The sequence below is a fragment of the Gobio gobio genome (genome assembly GCF_949357685.1).
Source record: "Gobio gobio genome assembly, chromosome: 23".
In the NCBI taxonomy this organism is placed as follows: Eukaryota; Metazoa; Chordata; class Actinopteri; order Cypriniformes; family Gobionidae; genus Gobio; species Gobio gobio.
Window position 1 is genome coordinate 24,065,886 of NC_137119.1, and position 24,716 is coordinate 24,090,601.

The following is a 24,716-nucleotide window of genomic DNA, read 5'->3' on the forward strand; positions in this document are numbered from 1 at the left end:
CCCAATGTCCAATGCGGTTAACGTTGTCATATTTGCAGAGTCTACTGCCAGAAAAGTTAGAAGGGCATGTCAATGATAGCACTTTTACAATTGTTCCAAAAGCGAGAAATCAACTTGAATGCTCTGGTTTCTCAATCAATTATCACACACACACACACACAATCTCCTCTTTTGGGTTTCTGCAACTCCAAAAATCTGGTCATGTTTATCTGTTTCTTGCCAGGCAGGATGTATCAATGTGTACGAAATGGCAGGCGACTCTGAGGATACAAGCTTGTGCTTTTCTTACCGGCTTGTCTCAGGAAATCTGCCTTATCAGTCGTGCCCAAGCTGTTATACAGCAGAATAATTTTACAGCTGGCTGAGAAAGCCTTGGCGACACTGGATCGTGTGCTGTGCAGGCAAAATTTAACCTTGGTGTCCCTTATCAAATTAGACCTGCCTTTTGTTTACTACCGGCTGACAGAAAGCCATATTTGTGACGGGTCTTTTTCTCTGGGTGAGGCCAAGTGGCAGCAGAGTCGCTGATGGATAATTTATGATTTATGTATATGTGGCCAAACACACTACTATTTGTACAGCGCTGACATGAAACCAGACTCTAGAGACCATGAGCTTTTTTTGTTTGTTTTGATAAATAAAGTAAAGTATGAGCATTGTGTGGAGGTCATGTCATCAATTTCTCTTTTAAAAAAAATGTAGCTGTGATGCTGGTGATTTTTCACTATAAAGAACATTTTGTGCAATGGAAATGGCTGTTTTTGGCATGGATATTTTTCCATAGAAGTTTAAATTCTTAAATGGAGTGGACAGGAAGGATTTATCTGTCTGGCTGTGTGCAGGTGTCCTGCTTTCCCCTTTAGTTTTAACTTAGCTGTGTCTCATTTTTTGATTCATGTTCAGAACTATCCAGTGTCTATCTTCTCAGCAGATGGTGAGGGGTGTGCTGCCTGCACTTAAATCAATGATGTGACGATCAATAATAAAACGAAGCTCGTTGTACCAAACCAATGTTGAGTCTCACATTTTGCATGAACCCAAAAGGGTTAAAAAATTTAACACACACAGATGTTTGAGGAATGAACTTAGAAATTCATCATGAAGTTCAATGACTGTAAACATTGGGCTCTTGGGGTTATTATGCTTAACATTTTATTTTCCCTCAGACTTTTATTTATTTATTTATGCTTTTTTATTTTGCTCATTTGGAGCACAACCAGTCTTGATATGAAGATAGCTGATAGTGAAAGGATAGTGGTGAAGATGTTGAAAAGAAGAATAACTTTGAAGGTAAAGGGCTACATGGCCATGTCAATTGTTAAAAGTGAGTTTACCACAATGTTGGTCTGGTCTCTATGCTATGAATTCATAATTCAACTTAGATTATTTATATGGTAAGGGTATGCCCTATCGATGGTTTACTTCATATCTTAAAGACAAGTATTCTTTTCTGTAGAGCTAGGTTCTCTTCATCTTCTGCTCCTATTATTACAGTGGAGTACCTCAGGGCTCTATTTTGGGTCCGCTCCTTTTTAACTTATATATGCGTCCACTGGGGGATACTATTAAGAAGCACAATGTTTCATTAAATTTTTACGCTGATGATACACAACTGTACCTGCCGTTGAAAGCTGCCGATTCCATTCAACCTTTGTTGGAATGTATCTGGGCAATTAAGAAATCAAATAACTTTCTCCAACTTAATGATGACAAAACGGAAACAATTGTTTTTGGTCACCGAAAATTGAGTAGTCTCATTAAGGAGCTGGGTAATCACTTCCCCTCATGTTTCTTCCCAGGTTAGCAACCTTGGGGTAAATCATTTTTGTCGTTCCAAGACTTGGAGAAGGTTATTCATTCTTTTATTACCTCACACTTATAGACTATTGTAACTCATTGTATCTGGGTCTTCCTCAGTTATTCACTTGCACACCTCCAGATGGTACAAAATTCAGTTGCAAGGCTGCTGACCAGGACAAAGGAATATGATCATGTCACCCATCTATCTATCTATCTATCTATCTATCTATCTATCTATCTATCTATCTATCTATCTATCTATCTATCTATCTATCTATCTATCTATCTATCTATCTATCTATCTATCTATCTATCTATCTATCTATCTATCTATCTATCTATCTATCTATCTATCTATCTATCTATCTATCTATCTATCTATCTATCTATCTATCTATCTATCTATCTATCTATCTATCTATCTATCTATCATTGAATTCTGGATGACGACATCAGGAATCCGTGTAGGTGCACAATCCACCTCTAGATGTCGCTGTGACAAACTTCACACAATATTCTGGAGCTCAAGCTCTTGTCTTCGGCACTCGTTGATTGTACACAAACGTGGACTGGACACATGCTGCTGGATACCCATTCACAGAGTGAGTACACTAGCGATACAGGCTGCCGCTGTTAACCTAGCGAGCTGACTGCCTAGACATTAATTTTATACGCGTTTGATGCCTCCCAAAACCTTTTTTACTCGAACGCTGAAAGCGTATACGTCTGTTGTCTGTAGTCCGCTCTCAAGGTTTTGAGACAGAGACAAATGTCAAGTGTTCAGTAAGTGCTTGTCACTGAAATGAATGGCATTTTTTAACTTCTCCGTCACGTGTATAGACGGTTTGTTTATATAATAATCTTCCTGATGTAATATTTTATTTACAATATCTCTTGAGGTTTGCTTTGAGGGACTAGAGTGTGAAACTCGGCGTGCAAAAGTTTATGAAGTAAGTTAGTGAGCTTTGCTAAAGATTTCAGTGAAATCGTGCCAGAACGGAAAGCTGTAGATAATGTTGACTTTCATTAAAAATACATTCTGTCTCTGAAGAAGCACTTGTGTGATTTACTTGTGCACATAATGAGGGAGTTAGTTGTAAACTAAATTATTTGGGCACTCAACCTTAGAATGAACCCTGGCTCTTCTTTAAAGTACAACAAGAACTGATGTCAAGCAGAGAATTTCCCCAGACTAAGTCAGAGAGCCTTGAAATTTCAGTCAATAGAACTAATTACAAAAACACCCAGAGGGAAAAAACTACACAACAAGGGCCAAATTAATTAAAGACACAATGGAGGAAAAGAAAGAACTTACTTTAGCCGTTGACAAGGCTGATTTTTTTAACTGTACTGGCAGTCTTTTGAAGTAAAAAAAAAAAAAGCCTCACTCCCTCAACCCTAGTCTTTTACTGTGTTGTGGTGAAGATAATTGTGAGGCGTTCAACTTCAGAATCACCTTTTCAGCTGTGTTGAATGTTTCAACAATTTAATGATCGTAATTATAGTAATTGCCTCTATTTCATACATAACATATTTAATTGCACATTCTCATAAGCAACAACAGAGCACAAATGGAGGAATTTTAAACAATTGGGCTGGTCACTCTTTTCCATGGCGTTACAGTCAATGAGAACGTTCAAGGTTTTCCAGCTTCAGAAATGAAAAACAATCCCGATTTAAGTAGACTGTATGACTTTTATGCCATAAAAGTAATTTGAACTTAAGTGATAATGTAGCTTTGTTTGAGGAACAAACAAATATTTGCTAATTGATCATTTTCACACTGAAACTGTTTTTAGTCAGTGAGTCGAACTGTCAGATTCATGAATGAATTATTCAGACTAGTTTTGTGGACTCAACACAGAGAAAAAAGGTGTCAAAAATTGCTTGTCTGTCACTGGGGCAGTACCCTTAAAAGGACATCTTTGTACCTTTTTTACTCTTAAATTGTGCATATTAGTACCCTAGAATACAAATATGTTCACAAATTTGCCGCTTTGGTACATTTCTCAGAATTGAAATTCTCAAAACTACCTGTTAAATCGTCACATCACTGTGTCACTTGTGCACATCAAAAAAGCAGTTTCTCATTTCTTTGAACAAGTTGCAAATGCGTTTGTACATCCACGCAAATGATTATGTACAATTCTCTGCTGTTTCCCACAGTATCAATTGCTTATGTCATGTTGATCAAAATTTATTATAATGGGTCTCTGTTGAATAGTCTCTCTCACCCCCCACAACATTTAGGCATCAGTTCATAGCATAAGTCTTTACATGCAAACTGGTTGAACAAGTTGTCATATGTCTAGCATATTTCTATACATTTCCATTAGACGTTCACATTTCTACTTTTTTTTTTTTTTTGCGCTGTGCTGTCTTTTCCTTTCTGTATCGCAACGACATGATCTGTCAACAAATTACAGTACAAACAGTAAAAGCGTAAATGTGAATCTTATCCAGTCTCTTGCAATCAAACTCCCACATACACTAAGATGTAACCTATAATTTACAATAATTGTCATTAAAACTTTAGCCATAGTTCAGAGTACACTGTTATATTGACAACATGACTAAGCAATTTGACTGTCTTATCCGTACACAATGACACAATGACTTGTCATTCTGATGGCACTGACATGTTCATTGACACAGATATTTACTTTTGAGAGATGAACTAAGGATTTTGAGCAAGAGACTGGCTTTTGCAGGTAATCCATGGTGTTTTGCTATTTGTACGAATTGTTTTGAGAAATGCACTTACTGTTTTGCAAATGTCGAGGATGATTCGAGAAATGTACCAAAGCAACTGAGAAAAACTGTAAGATTCATGCTTAATTTTTTCCTGTTGATTGTATTATTTCAGGTCTTTCAATCCAATCGTAGTTTCGGTAACACTTTAGTTTAGGGTCCAATTCTCACTATTATCTAGTTGTTTATTAGCATGCATTTTACTCGGAAATTGGTTGTTTATTGGTTGCTTATTCTGCATGACCATATTCAACATCCCTTAAACCTACCCAATACCGAAACTCAACAACTACCTTACTAACTATTAATAGGCAGTAATTTGGAGTTTGAGGCAAAAGTGGTTATATCAAGGCTTTTCAGTCCATCAATCCAATTATAAATGGTTTATTTGCGTACATGTAAACAGCCATTGGGAATAAGGCATAAAGGAATAGTTCACCCGAAAATGAAATATTATCCCATAATTTACTCGCCCCCAAACCATCCTTGGTGTCTATGACTTTCTCATTTTAGCCGAACATAATTCTTATATTAAATAATATCCTGGCTCCTCCCAGCTTTGTAATGCCATTGAATAGTGCCCAAGTTTTTGAAGCTCCAAAAAACGCGTCCATCCATCATAAAAGTAATCCAAACGACTCCAGTGGGTTAATAAATGTAATGGCAATTACTATAATTACTTGCAACGGCTGAATGCACGTTTACGAGAGAGTCGAGGTCTGGCAGAAGGATGACCTTTGACCCTTTCTAACCAAAACCCATTGCTTTGCTTTAGAAGGCCTTTATTAACCCACTGGAGTCATTTGGATGATTTATATGATGGATGGATGTGCTTTTTGGAGCTTCAAAAACTCACTATTTAATTGCATTACAAAGCTGGGAAGAGCCAGGCCCAGGATATTTTTTATATAACTTTGATTGTGTTCGGCTGAAAGAAGAAATTCATATATACCTAGGATGGCTTGAGGGTGAGTAAATTATGGCATAATTTTTTATTTTTGGGTGAACTATTCCTTTAAATTCTTCACACAAAACTGGCTTCACATGACTTACGAACTATTAGAATAGAGTGCACGAGTAACATGAACCAATTTTATGGTACATTTATGGGGTTTTTGCATCCTTTTTTGATGCTGGTAAAAAAATGACCAGGACGATTCTTCAAACTGTCTCTTTTTGTGTTCCACTGGAGAAATAAAGTCTTATGGGTTTTATTGGACATGAAAGTAAATACGTACAATAAATGATGAGTTTTCATTTTTGGGTGCACTCTTCCTTTAAGGCCCACCTGCTTGAGTTTGAGTTTTTTGAGTTTCTGGTGCAATGTCTCTTTGACAGCACTCCACTTTCATCAATAGTTTTGTGGGTGTCAGGTTGGATTAGCCCCTTTTAGTCGCTATGTTGATCCATTTTGGCACAGTGTTAGGGATGCATCTCTCTACCTGCATTGATCTGTTACTCTCAGCGGGATTGATCCATGTAATGACATTTTGCACTGCGTGTTGAGTAAATAATTATATATTTATGTTGTTGCATATAAAGCTTAGAGTGGTGTCCTCTCAACCAGTGCTTTCATAATAAGCCAGGATAAGATATCTGCTTCAGGACAGCATCCAACAATCAATGAAATTCTCTTTCTGCTCTTGAAGCTTGAAACTTTGCAGTTTATCATTTAAATGAGGTGTTCTTCAAAACTTTAGCTATTCCATTGTGAAAAAGAGTACGTATTATGAAAATATATTTAAGTGCGAAGTGCAAACTGTAATTTTTTTGTCATGTTAATTCCTATTAAATAAAAACTTCTATTCTCTTTGAAATATGTTAACATGTCCTGATGAATGTACTCAAACATTTATGCTAAATGTCTTATTCTGTATTTATATGTAATTGCACATTTGTAATAATGAAGTTGTAATGTAGTACATTTAAAATATAACTTGAAATGTAATATCAAACAACACACTATTATAAATTATAATACTTTGTGCTATAGTATGTTAATCAACACAGCAAAATAACTCTTACCTGTCACCGTCCCGCTGGCGGGACACCTGGCACTCTTTTTTTGATCTGCTTTTTTTCGTATCATTTATTTGAGTAATTATCATAAATTAGGTATCATTCGAAAGCTTGTGAACTCAAAATTCATCCTGTGAAAACCGTTTTGAAATTGGACGTTGCGTTACCAGGGAAACTGTACTTTAAATTATTCTAGCGGGCTCCTCCCCTAGTGGGCGTCGTCATGTTTTATATTACAATTACTTTATAATAAAATCTTTTCTAATCTTGACAAAACACATATCGTTGGAAAGGTCTGAGTCTCAGGGTTCCATATTTGGTGACCATTTTGTGATGGAAGGGATATTTGGACAGAAATTTACAGAAAAATGCATCAAAAAAACAATCAATGGAATGTGTGACACCCGGTGGGTATTTGTGGTACAGCGCCTAAACAAAATCTCATGGGAACTTCAATTTTTGTGATATCAACTTCAAATTTGGAACACAACTTGGTTAGACATATGGCTTTGATTTTATAGTAATTTTAGATTAAAATATTTTTGTAAAATATATATTTTATATAAAATAAAAATATTTAGTACAGTATTTTTTATTTACAGTAAATTTAAATTTCCATAACTTTTTCATACTTTCATATTTTGAATTGTGTTTACTTCAATAATCTGCCGAGTGTCTGCTTTAAAACAAGACCAAACTTAGGTCTATATTCCAAAGCATTCTTGAATTACAGGCCTTTAAGTTTGGATAGTGCATTTTCATGTGTATTCTCAAAAAGGGGGGTGACAGTTAAGGGGTTAAAGCATGACAGAAGATTATTAAAACATAACTTTTATTTGGACATTAAAGTTATTAAAGTGTACTCAAGTGTGTTATGAAACAGTTATGAAAGTGTACTTTAAAGATTTGAAGTACACTACAAGTGCACATTCATTGCAAATTTTACAAGGGTTTTTTTCTAAAAATGAATAAAATAGACTAATAGGTATTATTATTATTATCCTTGAATCAAGGGATACATTCAAAAACACTCATTGAACACACCTAGTGTTGCTATAGGAGGCATGCAATCCTTGATTCTGTTTTGACTTGTATTTGACTTTTATTATACTAAGCAAAAATACTATATAAGTACTATATGAGTATATAAAAATACTAATAAGTAACTGCCAATATTACTCATGTTTAAAAGTTACTCATGCTAGCTTTTGTTTATTGAGCAATATCACACCTGTGAATGTGTGCTGTTGTTTTCTCTTCTGTAAATTGGTGGTTCCTGATCAGAATAATCTGCAGTGCGGACCAGTAATCTGGTAATGTGAGACCGCTAACTAGTAACATATTACAGGAGTAGAGTTTAGGTAAGTTAAATAGGAATTAGGAAAAGTTAGTATTCACAGGACAGAGAGTTCATGTAGACAAGACCGTGAAATAAGGTAAGCGATCTGATCCCTGATGGCTGAACATTTCATCCATTTCTGTTTTTATCTTGTATTTGAGACACTTTAAATGATCTATTGTGTTTTATTTGTCAGTGCATTTCTTTATATGTCATAATAGAAAGCTGTTGTTTTGATTAGAACATGTAAGTTTGTTGTCAGATATTTAGATATGAAGGTATTTTTGTTGTTTTTTAATATGTTTTTTATTTGTTTTCCTCTTTCCTCAGTTGATGAATCCAGCTTATTATAAACACGGCCATGGATGAATTCGCTCCATTAGATTGCATTTTGCCTTCAGGTACTTATTCATTTGAAACCCATTTAAATGTCTGAATGTATTTATTCTTGCCCATGCATGCATTTACACTTTGTTCAGGAGAACATAAACACAGTTAATAAATATATCAAAGAAGTTCAATGCAGTTACAATGAACAGGACTACATTTTACAAAGGTTTTAAATTTGCCAATTTGCATATTCACAGTTATTATAATGTGCTATGTCTTACACGTTATAACTGAATTTTAATGAAAATCTTTTAACTTTCATTGTTTTTTTTCCCCCACTAATGATGAGAATAACATTTTCAAAGAAATTAAATGGTTTCCTATGTCCATCATTTCGGCTTTTCTTATGCTTCTCCACAGTGTTTATTCAGGTCTAATCATTTTTTAATCATTTACTTGGTTTGCACAGATGAGACTACACCAACACGAGCATGTTGATGATGCCAAATGTCTGTTTTGCATATTTTATCACACAATGTGGGTTTCTGGGTGTGTTTTCATTAGATCGGTACAAACCTTGCTGTTTACTTAAGCAAAAATCAGGAACTATTAAAACAAGCCAATTAACACACACTGCTTTATTTCCAAGTTCAGTCAATGCTGGATATGGCTGTTTAGTTTTTTGCTTTTTAACTGGATGGAGCAATTTGGCAATCAGCTAATGATCCCAGTAAAGTTAACTTTTTGCAGAGATGGATAACAGCCCACCCCCCATGCAATAACTTGGCAAAACGAAAAGCAGTCTAAAGCAAAATAATAGATGTGTTCTGGGGGAATTTTTTATTCTAAATTATATACCTGTCTGGGTAGGTGCTCCATAAATACATGACCAGAAAGTAAGTAATCAGGCTCTAATGATAGGCCAAGAATTGCAGCCATGTTTTCAATGTGTCTGAGAATGCATGTGGCCATTACAGTAATGAATGCATTCAACAACTAACATCAACTTACCTACTGATATCTTCCCTACAGTTTTTTTGCTGGTAAGGTGGTAAAGAAGGTTTACGGTCAAATTCACGAAATGGTTGTACAACTTTTGCGCCGCATTTCACAGCAAATCCTGCGTCTTATTCACAGACCGCACACAATGCTGTATAATGAGAAATAAAAGGCCTTGAAATAGCGCTGCACTGTAAGAATTTAGGCTCAGCCATTTTTACTGTAATTAGAATAAATTCTTGGAAATGTAAAGAACGGTTTCGGCTGAGAACTGCAGTGCAGTGTTATTAGGGGCCAAGCACCGAATGGTGTGATTGCCCCTATTGTATCCGTTAGTTTTCTTCTTTTTCTTCTTCTTCTACCGCCATGGGAGTCTATGGCAGCCCATAGAACCGTATTTGAACTGAAATTTGGCACACTGATAGAGAACAGTCCAAACATTCACCACATCAAATTTGGAGTCTCTAACTCCACCAACTGTCCAAAATTTCACTTACATTTATGATAATAACTTTGAAACCATAAGGGCTAGAAACAAAATTTCTCTGATTCCTTGGCTCGAGCCAATTCAAATGCACAAACGTCATTTTCCTTTATGGAAATTTTCCCGCCAACAAAAACTACTTTTGGGAAATAGACTCTTATCTCCGCAACGCCTTAGCGTATTTAGATCAAACTTGGGACATGTCATCACAAGCATGAGGTTTTTTGAACTTTTGAATGGTTTGCTCAAAAATGATAAAATTGTTTAGATTCTGTACTACATGCCGAGTCGAATTATATCTAATTTCCGCATATTGGCTATTTTGGACGTCGGTCATTTTTAATTTTTTAGTAAAATGCTGTGAAGTTCACCTATAAATATTTATATGCTTATAACTTAGGATATGGTTAGACTTATTTTCACAGCAGTCAACTCGTTAGATTCCTGACCAAACATGCTATGTTTTGCCTTATGGTTTGTCTGACATTGTGATTTAGCATTTAAAAAACATTCGCAAATATTTTCGAAACCGTTTTTCCAATTGCGATGAAGCCAACCGGAATCATAGCATGTTGACTGAATATGTGAGGCCAAATGTCAGCATTTTTATTGTAAAAATGCAAGGTCGGACATGGGTAATTTTTTTTATGTGCTCATAAATACAAATGCCTATAACTCCTAAAGGAAATGAGATATTTTCACAGAATTTGCCACACTTATGTATGATCGCACTGAGGACATTAAAAAAGTGGTAGGATTATGCCACTTGGTGGTGCTATAATTGAACAAAATGCGAAATTAGCACTAACTATATTTTGTTGTAAAATGCTATTTTATTGAATATTGCCTTGCAGTTGCAGTTATTATGAAGCTCCCAGCCATGCTTGCATGTCTCATTGGTCCTTTTTGTGCTTTGCCCGATAATTTCTGATTGCAGCTATATTTATTATTATAATTATTAATATGGTAACACTTTACAATAAGGTTTCATTTGTTAAGAGAAGGGAATGTATTAACTAACATGAACTAAGCATGAGCAATACATGTATTACTGTATTTGTTAATCTTTGTTAAGGTTAGGTAATTAAAATACAGCTGTTCATTGTTTGTTCGTGTTATTTCACAGTGCATTAACTAATGTTAACAAATACAACTTTGATTTTAATAATCTATTAGTAAATGTTGAAATTAACATGAATAAATGATGTAGAAGTGCAGTTTATTATTAGTTCATGTTAACTAATGTAGTTAACTATAATGTTAACTAAGAAACTAACTAACTTTTTATGTGCGTTTGTTGTTTTTATAAATTTTTTTAGTTGTTAACACAGGTAGGAATACCTGCAAGGCATTTCTGCCTGACGCACCTCCGACGGTGCCATTTGGGCTGGCTGCAGAGTCGTCAACCTTTGTTGATGTTTTGCTCCTTTAATCCAGGAACATCTCCGGGTGGTGGAGCAACGGCAGGGACGTCTCCCTACCGCCCCCTGCGGCCAGCCTTAGGATCCTTCTCTCCCCCACACCTTGTCCTTTCTCCGGAGCCAGAAGCTCCCTTGCTCTGCCGTCTCTTCTACATCTTTTAGTGTCTTTGACAACCTGGCACCTCTGACACCTAGAGACTTCAGGAGCCGTCGCATGGAGGTTCCAGTGAAGCCACTAGGTACGTGACAGCCTGCCACCCTGCCTCTGATTGGTCTGCCGACTTCTCCTTCTTCCTCTCAAAAGCAGACTCTAGGCCGTCTTCCCATGGCACAGTCAGTTCAACCATAATAACCGTTCTTGTGATGGTAGACCAGAGCACAATGTCTGGCCGGAGGGAGGTTAGGGTGATCTGCTGTGGGAACTTCAGTTGGTGATCAAGATCAGCTCTCAGTTCCCAGTTACCTCCGAGTGACAGCAAGGACCACTCCTTTGAGGTGCTGCTTGGCGCCTCACCCCCTTGCCTCACAAACTGGATCAACCCGTGAGTTGCTGCTGGGCTTGCCCTGTTGGCTTCTAATCTATGTGCCTCGATGGCTTCAGCTACTTTTCACAGGACCTGGTCGTGACGCCATCCACAACGTCCTTGGGTCAATGCTGTTTTGCAGCTGGACAGGATGTGCTATAAGCTGGGGTTCTGATGACCACAAAGCTGGCAGGTCTCCTCTGAGCCATACCAAAGGTGCAGATTCTGGGGGCTTGGGAGGGTATCGTAGGTGGCCCTGATTAGGAAGCTCAGCCTTGCCTGAGGCATCCTCCACAAATCAGCCCACGTCACAGCCCTGTCGATGACAGCCTCCCAGGTTGTCCATCTCCCTTGTTGGCATTGGCTCACGGCTTTGATTTTGTAGCCCTCCTCTTCCTCCCTTACAACTTTGAAGATCACCAGTTTTTTTTCTCTCTACCTTTGAGGCTTTGGACCACATCTTACATGGTGTTCCCCAACCAAAACCTGCCCTGCCATATTGCACCAATCCGACGACCTCCTGGTGTTTCAGGCGGGTAATAGCCTGGTGTACTGACTGCGATGCTTTCCATTTCCTTCCAGTCTGCACTTGGGCCTTGGTGTTTCGCACTGCTGGATCCGGTGAGTCTTTCAGCTCGAATACCAGCCGCACCTTCTCCAGCTTGTAGCTCAAGCTGATTTTAAATTAATATTAATTAACATTAATATATATATTACTGTTATGTTTGTTAATATTTACATTTATCTTTAATTTAGATGTATTTCAGTTTGTTATTTTAGTACCTCAATTTAAACTTATTTTATTTCAGTTAGTTTCCAATGCAACGTTTTTATTTTTCGTTTATTTTTTTTAAGTTTAACTTTTTCATCTAATATTTATATTTTATAAATATATGATGAAACAACACTGCTGCAGTGGTTGAGTGCGAAAGCCTGAAGAGGCCTAACGTTATTACAGTGTGTGCATAATTATTATGCAAGTCAATATTTTAATCATATTTTTTTTTCCAAGCACATTTTACCAATTCCAAACCACATCGCTCCTAATAACTGCTATTAATTTTGTATATAATCATTTAGAAGTGATATATAATTGTTATCGAGGGCTGGAAGTGAGAAACACCTTATATTCAGATGTGCGTAATTATTAAGCAGGTTTTCTTTTACAGGTAAAATGGACCAAAAAGATAGTTAAATCACACTGAAAAGTCAAAAACTATTTAATGCCCATGAAAAGGATGCAATACTATAGAAATTGCAAAATTAAGATGTGACTATTGGACAAGAAATGCTCAGAGGGTCAGCAGGGTCACAGAAAAACAGGTTAAGAAGAAAGATATTAACTGCAAAAAAATTAAGGTGATGAATTAGGTGTGAAAACATCAGGAACATCTCCAGCCACCATTTTACAAAACTGCAAAAATTGTGTCAGTTTCTCAGAGACTTTACTAAGGTAAAATTCTGAAAAAATCCCCACATAATAAGAATCATAGGTTGATGTGTTGTGAAATACATGAAGACTGTTTTTTTTTTTTTAAAGGCTTTATAGACCGATTGAGAGTGATTGAGGTTGAGACTTGAGTGACCCTTGAGGCACCAGCACCAGCCAGCACCAGTTCCTCTTGCACTACTATTTGAAGAATCTATCTTCCTGAATCTGGCAGATTTTTTGGGAGTTGATTTTAAGTCCATCTCCTACCCTGTTAGGTCCGCCTGGCTCATTGTTAGCAGCAGCTCACACCATGACTCCCTCTTCACCGCCGCTGTTGTCTGACTTGAACTGGTGCTGCTACCTCAAGAGTCACTTCTCAACTTCTCTGTCCATAACACTTTTTTAAGAATCAGTCTTAATCTATTTCACAACATTTCAGCTTGTGATTCTTATTAAGTGGGTGTCATGTTTCAGGATTCCTTGCCCTTAGCAAAGTCTCTGCGAGTCTGACACCTTGTGATTCTGGTGACTCCAGGTAGTTTGCAGTTCTGGAAAATGGAGGCACTGGAGACAAAGAATTAACATGAAGAATTAGAGGGTTAGTTCACCCAAAAATGAAAATTCTGTCATTAATTACTCACCCTCATGTCGTTCGACACCCGTAAGACCGTTCATATTCGGAACACAAATGAAGATATTTTTGTTGAAAGCTGATGGCTGAGAAAGGCTTCAGATAGGCCTCCATTGGCATTCAGTACATTTACACTCCCAAGCCCCATAAAAGGCACTTAAAACGTCGTTACAAAGTCCATCTCACCACAGTGACTCTACAATAATTTTACGATGTGACGACAATAGTTTTTGTGCGCAAAAAAAAATCAAAATAACACCTTTATCCAACTTGTTCTTGTCTTCCGTGTGTGACTCCATGACACATGCGCGAAAATATGACGCAGATCCGGCGTTCGGACACATGACCCAGAAGCGATTTGTTTACAAGCAGAGGAAGACGCACGTATCTAAGCTGTTGAATTCTACATTGATCGTGCATTAGGTCTCGGCGTAGTTCTCAAAATCGGGCTAAAGTGTGCATTTCATGGATTCCCGAACCCCGGCGCTACGTCATATTCTCGCGCATGCGTCGTGGTAAAATGTGCTTGGTTTGAAAATATGAGCAGAATATCGGCTTGCCTAATAATTATGCACGCACTTTATATCTGTCTTATATTTTGTGATCATGAAATACAAACATTTGTTTTCAGAATCTCAACATTGTTTTCTCTTGCTCCAGTAGAGCTTTTCTCTCGTGTAAAGAACTGGTTTTAGTGTACTTGCTGTACTTAATTTTCACACTGTTTTCCCATAAGGTCCACATACTCAAGAGATTGAGACAAAAGACTCTTGAGAACAAAAATACCCTGGAAAAGATAGACGCATGTGACCATACACTTCTCTGAAATGTGCTATATAGCCCTTCAGTGAAATGAAGACTGAAGACATGGCCCAGATTTCTGACCTAGACCAAAAATACGCCATTCGCAATTCTCATCTCTCAGTGTGCTTTCGATTCTTCGATTCATACATATTCAATACATTTATATTTAATGGAACTCTGTTTAGAATAAGAAATTGCGTTTCATGTCCTATTCATTCCAATTTGTGAACTAATCAAACCCAGCTTGTTTATGTGTTGAATTGCAAATTTGTTGTATCCTAATGAACAGCAAGCTCTCAGCTAATTTGGTATATGATAATTTCTGTGTATTTCAATTGATAATTCCCAGAGAAGAATATTCAAATGTGGAAAACGTCCTTGGTGCCCTACTAAAAGTGTATGCTGTCAAAAATGTAATTTACAGGAAGATGATATGTGACTGAAATGTGAAAAAAAACATTTTCGTATAACTGTTGCAAAATACAGATGTTGTTTCATCTTGGAGTTGTCTACCTTTCGCCACGGCGGTTGCGATAGCTCTCATTAATTTATACAGTGTTTTTGCACTACAGGACCTTGATATTTCCTCAGTCTGTTTCACAAGATGTGTTCTGTTTCACGCCTGCATTAGGATACTTGTGATTTATTCGGAGACAGTTTTGGCACATTCTTTACTTGTCACATTTCCTCATCCTGTGATGTTGGTGATTCTTTTTTATCAATGTGCACTAAGAAAATGATGCTCTAATGCTGATATTTGTCCTTAATCCTGCTAGCATTTAGCCATGTAGAGACTTGAATTGTATGTGCTGAATAGAGAAACCTTTGATTAGCTTCATGTTGGAATAATAATATAATAATAAATATGTGAGCAGCTTGGCTCTGAAATGTAGCGCAATTAAATGTGTGAACCCAATGCTTTTTGGACAGTTTGGAGCACTGGGATGCATTACAGAACATTTATCTTGAAATATTAAAAACCCAAAATTATAGAGTAACCAAATTTTGTTTTCTTCTAGTGTTTCATACTGCATAGTTGGATCAATACGTGACAGAAAGTGTGTTGTATATTCTAAACCCACCTTTTCTTCCCATTATTTACTGTACTTTCTCTGTTTTATTTATATACAAATATAATAACCTTATAGAGTTGACCTCTAACAAAAAAATATGAAAGATTGTATAAGATTTTTTTCATAGCACCCCTTCCCCATTTTTCATTATTTATTTATTTAAATACATAAATGCTACTGTTCAAAAATCTTTTACTGACTAAAAAATGTTTACTGACTAAAAATGAACTTTCTGTAGTATCACCAAGAATCAACGTGATCTTTTACATTTTAGGTGGTATATAATGTCTGTAAAATGAGCTGAGATTGATTTGTTAATATTACACAGTTTGCTTTAAATTGCTACACATAAAGCTGTTGCAAAAATACATCAGAATTTGTGTTTGGGTAATTACCAAAGGCATTAGCCTCTATTATTACAGTTATTATTCTTGCTGTTTTCATTAGCTGCATCTATTTAGAGCTTAATCTCACCAGATGAATCCCAAATATTACAATGTGTTTTCTCAGTTGCACACTGTAAATGGAAGGTCGGAGAGTACATCATAACCACAGGATGTTATTGAAATATTTCTGCCAATTAATGTTCACTTTTGTGTTGTTTCACCAGGAAAACAGAGGATTTGCTTGGTTATCCTAAATCAACCGTTGGATGAGCGGTACTTCCATGTGCTGTGGAGTAAAGGTATTGATTTTGTGATGAATATCACACACATCTGCCTTTGATTTGATGCTTGTCTGTACTTGTCTGGCTTGGTTGTGCGAGAGAATGGTGACATGCCTGGGACAGAACTCTCTGGATAAGGTCAGACAGGCCTAATTGGTGATATATAGAGACACTGTATTCTATAAAGCCCATATAACCCATAATGCATTAGTCATCTTTTTGATCCCCCACTGGGTGTGTTATGATTACATAACTTTTCTGTTTTCTGTTTGTCTTTATAGTGCTGTGTGCTTTCAGGTACCTTTATTTGTTGATCCCAAACAATTTGCAATTGCAGACTGATTTATAGCTCTTGTATTGAATTTTAGATCATGACTAGTTATAAGAATGATGTACAGTACTGTACTACACTTTCCACTTACACCGATCAGATAGCATTATGACCACTGGAAGGTGAAGTAAATAACACTGACTATCTCTTCATCACGGCACCTGTTAGTGGGTGGGATATATTAGGCAGTAGCAAGTGAACATTTGTCCTCAAAGTTGGTGTTAGAAGCTGGAAAAATGGGCAAGCGTAAGGATTTGAGCGAGTTTGACAAGGGCCAAATTATGATGGCTAGACGACTGGGTCAGAACATCTCCAAAACTGCAGCTCTTGTGGGGTGTTCCTGGTCTGCAGTGGTCAGTATCTATCAAAAGTGGTCCAAGGAAGGAACAGTGGTGAACCGGCGACAGGGTCATGGGCAGCCAAGGCTCATTGATGCACGTGGGGAGCGAAGGCTGGTCTGTGTGGTCTGATCAAACAGAAGAGCTACTGTAGCTCAAATTGCTCAAGAAGTTAATGCTGGACAACGGAGCAATGGAAGAAGGTGGCCTGGTCTGATGAATCACATTTTCTTTTACATCACGTGGATTGCCGGGTGTGTGTGCGGCGCTTACTTGGGGAACACATAGCACCAGGATACACTATGGGAAGAAGGCAAGCCGGCCAGAGGCAGTGTGATGCTTTGGGAAATGTTCTGCTGGGAAACTTTGGGTCCTGCCATCCATGTAGAGGTTACTTTGACACCTAAGCATTGTTGCAGACCATGTACACCCTTTCATGAAAACGATATTCCCTGGTGGCTGTGGCATCTTTCAGAAGTATAATGCGTCCTGCCACAAAGCAAAAATGGTTCAATGAGTTTAAGGTGTTGACTTGGCCTCCAAATTCCCCAGATCTCAATCCAATCAAGCATCTGTGGGATGTGCTGTACAAACAAGTCCGATCCATGGAGGCCCCACCTCGCAACTTACAGGACTTAAAGGGATAGTTCACCCCAAAAATGAAAATTAGCCCATGATTTACTCACCCTAAAGTCATCCGAGGTGTATATGACATTCTTCTTTCAGACGAATAAAATCTCAGTTATATTAAAAATGTACTGGCTAATCCAAGCATTATAATAGCAGTAATAGTTGCTCTGTTTTTGAAGTCTTTAAAAAATGCATCTGTCCATCAAATAATGTGCTCCACGCGGCTCCGGGGTGTTAATAAAGGCCTTCTGAAGCGAATCGATGCGTTTGTGTAAGAAAAATATCCATATTTAAGAATTTATTTCATTTTTTTCTATGTCTCTGCATTCAGCCATCCCCGCGCCATCACTTCTGGCGAATAAGGTCAAAATACATGCGAAATACCGGCGCGATCATAGATATATACATAGATTCCTCATTACCTGCGCGGATCAGTCGAATGAGGCATCTACGTATATATATCTTTGATCACGCCAGTATTTTGACCTTATTCGCCGGAAGTTATGGCGCTGGGAATACTAGATGACATTCATCTGATAAGAGGTTAAAAAATAACATAAATACTGTTAGGTTTCTCTTAGAAACTGATCGTTTCGTGTCTTAAGACATCAATGTGTCGCCACGAGCCGCATGGTTTAATATCATTTTCGTATGTCTATGTGTTTTTACTCTCATTGCTCTCATACTCTAAAATATCCCCATTGACATGTATTATGATTATAAGACTGTCACACTGCAACGGTTGGAGTTAAAAATCTTAATTTGTGTTCTACTGAAGAAACAAAGACACCTACGTCTTGGATGCCCTGAGGGTAAGCAGATAAACATAACAATTTCGTTTTTGGGTGAACTATCCCTTTAAAGGATCTGCTGCTAACATCTTGGTTCCAGATACCACAGCAGATTCAGGGGTCTAGTGGAGTCCATGCCTCGACGGGTCAGGCCTGTTTTGGCAGCAAAAGGGGGACCAATACAATATTAGGAAGAAGTTATAATGTTATGCCTGATTGGTGTATGCTATACTAAGCATGTTCTCTCTTGTCGGAATTGTAATTGTGTTATTGTTAATGAAAACTATTAAAAAAGTTTTTGTTTATTGAAATAAAGCTGATATTAAATAAAATATAAATATTAGATATTAAAATAACTTTTGTTAACAATCTAAAAGAAAATAAGCTGAATCACTAAAATCACTACAACTGAAACTGAAAAAAATATATCAATTAAACCTGAATAGAAATATTTTTAATAAAACAAACACTAAATAAAAATGACTAAAACTTAAACTAAAATAAAATAAAAAAATAATTTAAACTAAAGTTAAAACTGAAAATATAAATGAAAGCTAAGTATAAATTCTAAATGTTAATACATAGTATATAAAAAAACGTAAAAATACCCCGATGGAAACACACTACTCTGGCATAGCATAATGCATAAATATGCAAATAGGAGTGCACCTAAAATGTTTTTAGAGCTATCAGTCAAAATGTAATCTAATTCATTTCATGATATTCTAATTAATTAATGGAATTCATTAATGTATTTTTTCGCTGTGAAACATCCTTAACTGTAGATAATTCATTACATTAGACATTACATTACTGAGACAGATGACTGAATAATTGAAAAACATTTCTGAACATAAATTATTGAGCAACATTTTTAACAAAGGTTTAGTGGGGCATGATTAATTGCATTAATTTTCCTATTGCATTATGTTTTCATAATTAATTGGACTAATTTTGTGCATTCATTTGATTGCCCTAGTTTTTACGTAACGGAATTTTCACCTGATTTTTTGGGCTATCAAACCGTTCAGCAGTAAAATGAGTAAAGAATTTTTTTTTTAAATTTGTTTTCTAAATGTTTATTTTATCATTTGATGTAGACTCTTCTCTTGAGATGGTTGCCGGTTTGTTTTTATGCGGGCGAGAGTTTATGTAAACTATGTTGCATTAGCCACCCAGCACCCCCCCCTTTTTAAAAACTCTTGATCATGTAATTCCTCTGCCCTTGCATCAGAGATGCTGTGCATTTTTCATGCAGCTTTGCTCTGGAGGCAAAGCAGGTGGTCGATGAGTGCGTTGCTGGGAGCAGAGTGAACATATCCAGATGGTTTTCCTTGAGGGACCGGGGCAGGGCTCTCCACCCCACCTCCAGTGAGCCTCAGAAGTGTAGCCCTATGGGCCCGTGGCACCAGCAGCTCTCTATAGTGCTGGATGATCAAAGGCACATTTTTGAACTCTTTTCAAAACTGCCTTCAAAAGTTCAGTTCTTTCTTAGTCCAGTTGTGTCATTAGTAATGTATTTAGAACCAGAAATGCTTTGTGTGGAAGTTACTAGTGGTTTAGTAGATGCATGCGATAAGCTTAGATGTCAGAGTAGCTGCCATGCCTAAATTGAAACTGAGGAAAACAAGGCTTTGAAGAATGGAAATACAGTTTATTCATTATGTAGTAGTTTGTTACCTGTGTGTCCATCATTTATCTTACTGTACTTCTGTAACTCACAGCCTTTTTTTTGTTAGTGTCAAAATAAATATGCCAACTATGGTCTATTTCTATTTTGTACACTACCGTTCAAAGGTTTGGGTTGGTAAGATTTCTTTTTATGTCTATGGATGAAGTTTCTTGTGTTTACCGAAGCTGCATTTATTTGGTGAATAATACAGTAATAATATTAATATTGTGAAATATTATTACAATTCGAAATAACTGTTTAAATTTAAAATTTAAAATGCGATTACTGTGATGGCACAGATACATTTTCAGTCACATGATCCTTCAGAAATCTTTCAAATATGCTTGGTGTTATTATTATAATAGTTATGCTGTGTAATATTTTTGTGGGAACCGTGATACATTTTTCAAGGATTCTTTGATGAATAGAAGAAAACTTTTATTTGAAAAACAATGTAAATATCTTTATGGTTACTTTTGATCCATTTCTTTCTAAACAAAAGTATTAAATAAAAAATAAAAAATCAGTCACACTTTAGTTTAGGGTCCAATTCTCACTAACTCTTAACTACGACCTCAATAAACTCTTAATAACTGTTTATTAATGGTTAGTAAGGTTGTTTAGGTAATTTGGGTTAAGGGATGTAGAATATGGTCATGCTGAATAAGGCATTAATATGTGCTTTAATAAACAGCCAATATCCTGCATACTAATAAGCAACTAGTTAATAGTGAGAATTGGACCATAAACTAAAGTGTTACAACAACAAAAAAATTCTTACTGACGGTAAAGTTTTGAATGGTAGTGCATGTAAAGTCAGATGTTTCCCTCAGACAACTGGTATGAAACAAGTGGAAAATGTATTAATGTGCACAAATTAAAACTGCTTCATTTTTTTGGAAGGGTGTACAGCAAAAAACCCAATCTAAAAGTATATATAATGTTTTTTGCATTGTGTCTCAATCAGAATTTTAACATTTCTATTTTTCTGGAGCTGCATTACACTCATTTTCATTCACTCTTTCATATAGTTGACATTCACTATGTAGTACGAGTAAGCAGTTTTGGATATGAATTTGTGTGTAAAATGTCACTTGTGTTGTCTCATGCGCCTTATTAGTTCAGGACCATGGTGAGATATCATGTTACTGTAGACTGAGCAGAGTCTTCCACTCTTAGTTGTTGTACGAGAAAGTCTCTTGCCATTCCTTTTACATCATGAGTGATATTCATCACACCTGACATTGACTACACTGTCACAAAACAAATTTCATCACTTGCAAAATGACAGTGTGGACAGTCAGTCTTAAAGGTTGAATTTGAAAACCGAATTGGATTTGTGGAAGCCTTAGTCACCTCCTGGAAGCTGTTCCTCTCCACCTTCCTCTAACACTGCTGTTTATTGAAGGAAATGCTTCAAACTTTCGGTTTTGATAAAAAGCTTGCTGTGTTGAAGAATTGACAGTGCCACAGAAATCAGACACACTTTAGTACACCATTTCTCTATCCTGTCCAGAAACCATTTTTTCCACATATTGTGGTATGTGAAATCATTATTATCCTTCCCACTGTGTTGAAAATTGTGACAGTTTGTTTTGCAATACAGTGATAGAGTTTTTTTTTAATCTTTTTACACATTTTGGTCAATGGATGGATTGTGAGTTTGCATCTTTTGATGTGCTTGATAATGATTTTTTTGGCAAAGTTTTTTGGTTTTTGGCTTTTATACCATATAGCTTTGAGGCCATCTATGTGCTAGAGTACACTTATCCCCTTAATTGTCGCCACCCTTTTTGAGAATAGATGTGAAAATGCTCCATCCAAACTTAAATGGCTGTAATTCAAGAATGCTATAATATAGGAATATAGACCTAAGTTTGTTTTGCAATACAGCGATAGAGTTTTGGCAAAGCTCTTTTTTTAATCTTTTTGCACGTTTTGGTCAATGGATGGATTGTGAGTTTGCATCTTTTGATGTGCTTGATAATGATTTTGTGGCAAAGTTTTTTGGTTTTTGGCTTTTATACCATATATCTGTTATAGCTTTGAGGCCATCTATGTGCTAGAGTACACTTATCCCCTTAATTGTCGCCACCCTTTTTGAGAATAGACGTGAAAATGCTCCATCCAAACTTAAATGGCTGTAATTCAAGAATGCTATAAAATAGGAATATAGACCTAAGTTTGGTCTTGTTTTAAAGAAGACATTCTGCAGATTATTGCTGAAGAGCAATTCAAGAAATGAAAGTATGAAAAGTTATGGAATTTAAAAATTATTGTAAATGAAATGTACTGTATAAAATATTTTTTATTTTATATAAAATATATATTTTACAAAATAATTTTACTATAAAATTACTCTAAAATCAAGAGTCTAGAAGCCATATGTCTAACCAAGTTGTGTTCCAAATTTGAAGTTGATATCATAAAAAATTTAGTTTTCATGATATTTTGTTTAGGCGCTGTACCAAAAACAGCCACCGGGTGTCATCCATTTTTTATGCATTCTCCTGCAACAAATTCATACATTTCTGTCAAAATATAACTTCTATCACAAAACAGTCACTAAATATGGAACCTTAAGACTCGGACCTTTTTGACAACATGTGTTTTGTCAAGATTAGAAAAGGTTTTGATTATGAAGTAGTTAAAATAAATTTTGTAATATGAATCCTAACACCGCCCACTAGGGGAGAAGCCCGCTAGAAGAATTTATAGTACCGTTTCCATGGTAACGCAATGTCCAATTTCAAAATTTGTGTTTGAATTTTGCGTTTGTAAGCTTTCGATTACATAATTTATGATGATTACTAAAATATGTTATATGAAAAAACTGTCCGGTCAGTAGAAGATTTGGGGTCGGTAAGATTTTTTTTTAAAGAAATTATTACTTTTATTCAGCAAGAATGCTTTAATTTGATCAAAAGTGAAGACATTTATTATGTTATAAAATATTCAAATAAATGCTGTTCTTTTGAACTTTCTATTCATCAAGTAATAAGAAAAATATGCATCACGTTTCAACAAAAATATTAAGCAAAACAAGTTTCTTGTTTCTTTGATTTCTGATGGATCATGTGACACTCAAGATGAGTAATGGCTACTGAACAATTCACCATTGCCATCACAGGAATTAATAACATTTTAAAATTATATTAAAATATAAAAAAAATATTTTCAATTGTAATATTTCATGACATTTTACTGTATTTTTTTACTGTATTTTTTATTTTTTTTTATGCAGCTTTGGTGAGCAAGAGACTTCTTTCAAAAACATGAAAAAATCACTCAATGATTCCAAACTTTTGAACAGTAATTTACACATTTAAAATTGTGTTTTTCTCTTCCAAGAAAATGGAGCTAAAATATTGATGACTCATCTCGTACTCCACTGGTTTTGGTCCAATCTGATGCTCTCTAGAATGAGAAATACCACCTACAACAGACAGCAAGAATGAAATAGAGTATGTCTGTGAAAAAGGCTATTCAAATATATCCCGCTCAATCTTGCTATCGAAAGAAAATTCAAAATGATAGACTTAAATTAAAAGTTTTGTTAAAAAAAGTTAAAACTCTTTCTAAGATGAAGAAACCAGCTTAAAAGGCAAACTAACCTTCCATTTTGCTCGTTGACCACTCTGCCCTCTTTGATTTACAGAGGCCACAGGCTTCACTTCACTTCCACTGCCAAAAGACATTAAATCAGCGACAGCAAAGTCTGCCTCATCAATATTTGTCCCCCATAAAACACCAACCGAGTAGCAAAAGTTCATGACAGGAAGAGGAAGCACCGCTGGTGGATTATGAAGTGTTTATTTACAAGGTTATCTGTCCTGCACCAGGGCTTCACTGAAAGAGCATTCAGAGATGATTTACCCCCTCCAGCATCTCCGTCCGTCGTAATGCTGCCTCACCAAGAAGTGAGAATTGTTAGTTGTTTACTATTGGAGGCTTCATCGCAAACTTTTTGTTTTGGTATTGGTAGTTCAGTAGTTCAATGCAGTAGTTCAAAATCAATTAATTTTGATTGTAATGACTCACTGCTTGATTGTTCATTACCTGTTTGACCGATGCCAAATTAAAAGTCTTAGGCAAAGTGGGTCACATGATCTTGTAGCTGTGATTGAACCCAGATATCCACAGCACATTTAGAACTGAAAGTGCTTTAAGTGCCGCCGATTCTCAAGATTCATGGCCAATGGATGTTATACTATTGCCTATTGTGCTCTGCATGTGGTTAAGTCTTCAGTTTATTGAAGTCTTCATATTAATATATTTGCCCGGTGTCAAAATAATGAGTCATTTGCATTCAACCCGGAGCTTTCAAGTCTTGCTCCTAGCTGGAGTTCGCAGCTACACTGAATTAAGCCCTGTTTTCCGCTTAGAGATGTTGCACGCTGTTTACTTTGATGGGATCTTTACAGAACAGCTTCTTTGATTCACCTACCGAGACTGCATTGAAAACGTCAGTGTAATCACACTATGGACAAATAATGATGTCTTTGCCAGACCAATTTAGCTGTCTGGGAACTAATGAATTACTGGCCTGGATGCATTATCATGAAGGCATTATTTCAGAACTGAAGAGCAAATGATTTTTTACTCGTCTCTTTGTAAGTATACATTATGTGGGCCATTACAGAGAGGTATGAACCTTGCACCATTGTATATATATAGAAG

The 24,716-nt window shown here is 36.3% G+C and overlaps 1 protein-coding gene across 1 annotated transcript in view; it reads left to right on the plus strand.

The window, feature by feature from the left end:
- The first annotated feature begins 2,340 nt into the window (after window positions 1–2,340).
- Window positions 2,341–24,716, plus strand: part of tpk1 (thiamin pyrophosphokinase 1) — a 90,194-nt gene continuing 67,818 nt past the window's right edge. The window contains exons 1-3 of the mRNA XM_079805680.1: window positions 2,341–2,402; window positions 8,240–8,310; window positions 16,218–16,292. Coding sequence (XP_079661806.1) covers window positions 8,271–8,310; window positions 16,218–16,292 — 115 coding nt within the window. The 5' untranslated portion in view covers window positions 2,341–2,402; window positions 8,240–8,270. The remainder of the gene's footprint in view (window positions 2,403–8,239; window positions 8,311–16,217; window positions 16,293–24,716) is intronic.